We start from the raw sequence: 5,000 nt of genomic DNA, 5'->3' as shown, positions 1-5,000 counted from the left end.
GAAACTACTCCTGCTTCCCACGCAGGCCAAGAAGCAGCAGCAACAACAGCAGCAACAACAGCAGCACCGTCAACACCAACAGCAACAGCAGCAACAGCAACAGCAGCAGCAGCAGCAGCAGCAGGAGAAGGTATATTAACTCCCCGCAGCAGCAACCGTCCTTATATAAAAGGGTGTATACGTCCTTGGGGTTTGCTGCCATCAATGCAGCAAGCGCGTTGCCGCTTTGCTGCTCAACATATTAAGGGAAAAATATTCTGTGTTGGTATGCATTAGGGTTTAGGGTTTAGGGTTTTTAGGGTTTAGGGTTTAGGGTTTAGGGTTTAAAGGGATAAAGGTGAGGGTCTAGCATTCAAGAGGGTGATTAGGTTGGCTTCAAGTATACTCTCTAGGGTTTAAAGTTTAGGGAATAATAGGGTTTAGGGTTTAGGGTTTAGGGTTTAGGGTTTAGGGTTTAGGGTTTGTGTTTAGGGGGTTTAGGAGGTGTTCGTGCATTAAATTCTGTAGAAGTGTTTGATACAATCACTAACACTTGGATTGAAGGTCTGCATCTATAGCTGCTGCTGCTGCTGCTGCTGCTGCTGCTGCTGCTGCTGCTGCTGTTGGTGCTGCTGCTGCTTTTGCTGCTGCTGTTGCTTCTGGTCTTGCTGCCGTTTGTGTTCTGTGTGTTATGTGCGCCTGTTGTTGTTGGCCTCTGAGGTCGTTTGCTGCTGTTGCTGCTGCTGCTGCTGCTATTGTTGCTGTTGCTCCTGCTGCTGCTGCTGCTGCAAGTGTATGTTGTTGTCTGCTGCTGCTGTTTGCCGTGCAGGCCCTCCCCTGAATATAGCACGAGTAGATGCTGCTTTGCTGCTGTGGTTTGCTGCTGATGGCCGTCCGCTGCTGCTTGCTGTTGGTGGCAGCAGCGCAGCAGAGGAGACAGACAGCAGCAACAACAACAGCAGCAGCAACAGCAGCTTGCTGCTGTCTGCTGAGGTCCTAGATCTACAGGCATACTTCCTTGCTGCTTTTGGCGAAGTCCTGCCGCTGCAGCAGCACCATCAGCAGCAGCAGCAACAGGAGCGTCAGCATCAGCAGCAGCAGCAGCAGCAGCAGGAGGTAGAGTGGGTATTGTATGAACATTCAGGACTTGGCGGTGTCTCCTCTTCTTCTTGTGTAGTTGATTGTCCCCCGTGGGCTGTAAGCAGTGCTGCTGCTGCTGCTGCTGTTGCTGCTGCTGCTGCATTTGCTGTCGTTGTTGCTGCTGCTGTGTTGCTCTGAGCCGCTGCCTCGGCTGGGTACAGCCACAGAAGAGTAATCTTGTCTGCTGCTGCTCCTGCAGCAGCAGCAGCAACAGCAGCAACAGCAGCAACAGCAGCAGAAAAAACAGCAGCAAGAGCAGCAGCAGCAGCAACAGCAGCACAGGAGCTGTTTGCATGCGTTTTGTGTTCAGCTATGGGCATCGGAGTTACCTAAAGACACAATACAGCAGCACAGCAGCAGCAGCAGCAATGCAGCAGCAGCAACACAGCCAAAGGGAATGGTGCTCACCTCCTCAGGTAACATCTTGCTGCTGCTGTTGCTGTTGCTGCTGCTGCTGTTGCTGCTGCTGTGGTTGCTGCTTTAATCGCTGCTGCTGCTGTTTTTGCTGCTGCTGTATAACTTCCCTTTTTGCTTCCTCTCTCATACCCCGTGCTGTCGCCGGTGTTGCTGCTGCTGCTGCTGCTGCTGTTGCTGCTGCTGCTGCTGCTGCTGCTGCTGCTGTGTTGCAGGACGTCGTAGTGTACCTCAGTGTGTGTCTTCTATTTGCTGCCTTTATCGCTGCCAGTCGCCGCAGCAGCGCAGCAGCTTTGCTGCAGCAGCACGAGTAGCAGCAGCAGGAGCAGCAGCAGCTGCAGCAACAGGAGACAGGACATGTTTAATAAAGAAAAGAACAGATGATACACCAGCAGCAGCAGCAGCAGCAGCAGCAGCATCAACTGTCTCCTTACAAAGATTTGCTGCAGCAGCAAAGGAGACAAAACCCCACACATCCATCTTCTCTTCTGCAGCAAAAGAAAAGGTAAAAAACAGCAGCAACAGCAGCAGCAACAGCAGCAGCAACAACAGCAGCAGCAGCAGCAGCAGCAGCAGCAAAGTATATTTCTTTCTTTTTTTTTTCTTTAGGTTCCTGCTAAGAGCAATGCAAGCGCATCATCTAATTATTTTCCTTCTGTAGGGAAGGTAGGGTTTAGGGTTTGGGGTTTAGGGTTTAGGGTTTACAGCCTCTTAGGGGGTAGGGTATAGGGTTTACTGCCATTAAGGGTTTAGGGTTTAAGACCTTAGGGGTTTAATGGATCGGTGCGATGCTACTGAGGAGAAGGAGCACAGGGTTTAGGGTTTAGTGTTTAGGGTTTAGGGTTTAGGGTTTAGGGTTTGTTGTGTATAGGTCCAAGAGTTACGACGCGCCTTTGAATCTGCTGCTGTTGCTGAGCGATTGAAGGGACGGCTTGATTAAAACCCTTATTTAGGGTTTAGGGTTTAGGGGTTTAGGGTTTAGGGTTTAGGGTTTAGGCGTTGCATAGTGTAGTGCCCTTTGCTGTATAGTTTACCCTGCAAGGGAAGGCGGCAGCCTTTAATATACCCTAAACCCTAAACCCTAAACCCTAAACCCTAAGGCCTTTTATACCTCATAGGCACCTTCTTGTTTCAATAGGGTTTAGGGTTTAGGGTTTAGGGTTTGAGGGTTTATGCCCTCTTTGTTTCTTTTATTAGATGTGTTTATTTATACAGAAGTTTTAATATGAACAGTTTGTGGGGGAAGAGGAGATAAACCCTAAACCCTAAACCCTAAACCCTACAAACAAGATTCTATGGTTGATGCAGAGTAGACATTAAGTCTTATAAACCCTAGCTAAACCCTAAACCCTAAACCCTACACAGGCATGCCTCTATGGTAACAAGATGTAGGGTTTATAAAACCCTCAAGAGCAGATAGAGGCAGCATTAATGTTAATGGTGTCTGTAAACCCTAAACCCTAAACCCTAAACCCTAGAACTCGGAAGAGCTAGAGAGAGACTGGAGGAGTACATTATTATAATTGCCTTCCCTTCTTCCCTTCTTTTATAGTTTATTATATATTTTATTTTCTTTTATTATTTATTATTTATTTCCTTTATAAATAAATAAATAATAATTAATTCCCTTTTATTGAGGTGTCTGTACACCTCATGAGGTGTAGATGCATGTACATACACCGCAATCAGGAGGTATATACATCATTATATAGATATAAATGAGCTACCTATACACCTAAATAGGTCTTTTTTATTGTTTTTATTTAATTAAATAAATAATTTAAGTAAATATAATTTATTTCATCAAAAAAAGGAAAAAAAAACAACAAAAAATGACCTCAAGAATCCCCCGACCCTAAACCCTAAACCCTAAACCCTAAACACTAATAAACACCCACCACCCCACCACCGGTGGCTTATGGTGGCAAAAAAGGAGAAAAAAGGAGAAAAGTTCGGTATAAATGAGGATAAAAAAGGAAATAAATGTAATTTGTATATGTTTATTTATTTATTTACTCTATTTTATTCTTTTTTATTCATAAAAAGAAGAAAAATATCTTTATTTAGGTGTATGTACACCCCACACAAATAACAACAATATAAACCCTAAATAACTCTTCTTCTTTTTCTTCCTTTTTACCTCTTATTTATCTTTATTTATTTATTTTTTTATTTTATTAGGGTTTAGGGTTTAGGGTTTAGGGTTTAGGGTTTAGCCTGGCTCTTTAAGGATCCCTCCCTGTTTTCTTTTCTTATTTGTTTCTTCTTCTTTATCCTTTTTATTTCCTCCTTGTTGTTTTTCTTCTTTTTCTTCTTTTTTCTTCCTTTTTTTCTTCTTTTTTTTCCTTCTTTTCTTCTTATATAGCAACAGCAACATTTGCTGCTGCTGCTGCTGCAGCAAAAGCTGCATTTGCTGCTGCTGCCTAATCTACTCACAAAATGGTACGTACTTACTAGGGTTTAGGGTTTAGGGTTTAGGGTTTGCTGTGTATCCTTTAGTAGTTATATAAGGGAGGGTTTGATGTCTATACAACATAAGATATTATCTTCTGCTGCTGCTGCTGCTGCTGCTGCTGTTTGCTGCTGCTTCTGCTGCTGCTGCTGCTGCTGCTGCTGCTGCAGCCGTCTAGCCATTCGCACGAGTCGGAGGAAGAGCGTCAGGCTCGCCGTAAGTTTATGACTAAACCCTAAACCCTAACCCTAACTCCCCTTCCCCCTTCTCTAGGGTTTACGAGGGTTTAGTGTTTACTATTGTTCTATACGGTTTCCTAGGGTTTCCTAGGGTTTACTAGGGTTTGCTAGGGTTTAGGGTTTAGGGTTTAGGGTTTAGGGTTTATGTGCAGTGTCTGACCCTGAAATTGACGATGAAGAGGAAGAAGAAGATAACCAAGATAATGATGAGAACTATGACTATCTACAAGTATGCTAGGGTTTAGGGTTTACGAGGGTTTAGGGTTTACTTATGAGGGTTTACGAGGGTTTAGAGTTTATGAGGGTTTTATTAGGGTTTATGAGGGTTTATTAGGGTTTAGGGAGTTATTCTATTGTATGTGTTGTCTTAACTGTGCAAAAATGTTTACACATTATTATTTGCTAGGGTTTAGGGTTTATTAGGGTTTAGGGTTTATTATTATTAATTATTATTAATTATATATAGGCAACAAGAAGATTAGATGCAGAGGAGTTACAAGCAGAAGAAGAAGGAGAAAGATTAATTGATGATAATGCTGATGATGGTTTTGTTTTTGGCATGAAGTAAGAAAACCCTAATATTTATTAAATTAGGGTTTAGGGTTTAGGGTTTAGGGTTTAGGGTTTAGGGTTTAGGGTTTATAAATAGGGAAAAAATGATAAAAAAATAAATATAAAAGATACAGCCCTCTAATTATATCTATTTTGTTCCTTTTTGCCTCCTCTATATAAATAAATAAATAAATAAATAAATATGTATATATATGTATATACAG

The 5,000-nt window shown here is 42.9% G+C and overlaps 2 protein-coding genes across 2 annotated transcripts in view; both read left to right on the top strand.

Annotated features, from left to right (window-relative positions):
* EMWEY_00041720 (kelch motif domain-containing protein, putative) overlaps positions 1–2,473 on the top strand; it is a gene marked incomplete at both ends in the record, with an annotated part of 2,686 nt that extends 213 nt beyond the window's left edge. The window contains 7 exons of the mRNA XM_013482697.1: positions 1–130; positions 338–379; positions 472–543; positions 809–1,176; positions 1,430–1,535; positions 1,749–2,038; positions 2,405–2,473. The exon at positions 1–130 is cut by the window's left edge and continues 213 nt beyond it. Coding sequence (XP_013338151.1) covers positions 1–130; positions 338–379; positions 472–543; positions 809–1,176; positions 1,430–1,535; positions 1,749–2,038; positions 2,405–2,473 — 1,077 coding nt within the window. The remainder of the gene's footprint in view (positions 131–337; positions 380–471; positions 544–808; positions 1,177–1,429; positions 1,536–1,748; positions 2,039–2,404) is intronic.
* A 1,499-nt stretch (positions 2,474–3,972) lies between these two features.
* EMWEY_00041710 (hypothetical protein, conserved) overlaps positions 3,973–5,000 on the top strand; it is a gene marked incomplete at both ends in the record, with an annotated part of 1,236 nt that continues 208 nt past the window's right edge. The window contains 4 exons of the mRNA XM_013482696.1: positions 3,973–3,975; positions 4,156–4,201; positions 4,377–4,453; positions 4,691–4,788. Coding sequence (XP_013338150.1) covers positions 3,973–3,975; positions 4,156–4,201; positions 4,377–4,453; positions 4,691–4,788 — 224 coding nt within the window. The remainder of the gene's footprint in view (positions 3,976–4,155; positions 4,202–4,376; positions 4,454–4,690; positions 4,789–5,000) is intronic.

The sequence above is a fragment of the Eimeria maxima genome, genomic scaffold, assembly GCF_000499605.1.
Source record: "Eimeria maxima Weybridge genomic scaffold, Emw_scaff718, whole genome shotgun sequence".
NCBI classification, from domain to species: domain Eukaryota; phylum Apicomplexa; class Conoidasida; order Eucoccidiorida; family Eimeriidae; genus Eimeria; species Eimeria maxima.
This window is presented reverse-complemented; position numbering and strand designations above follow the sequence as displayed.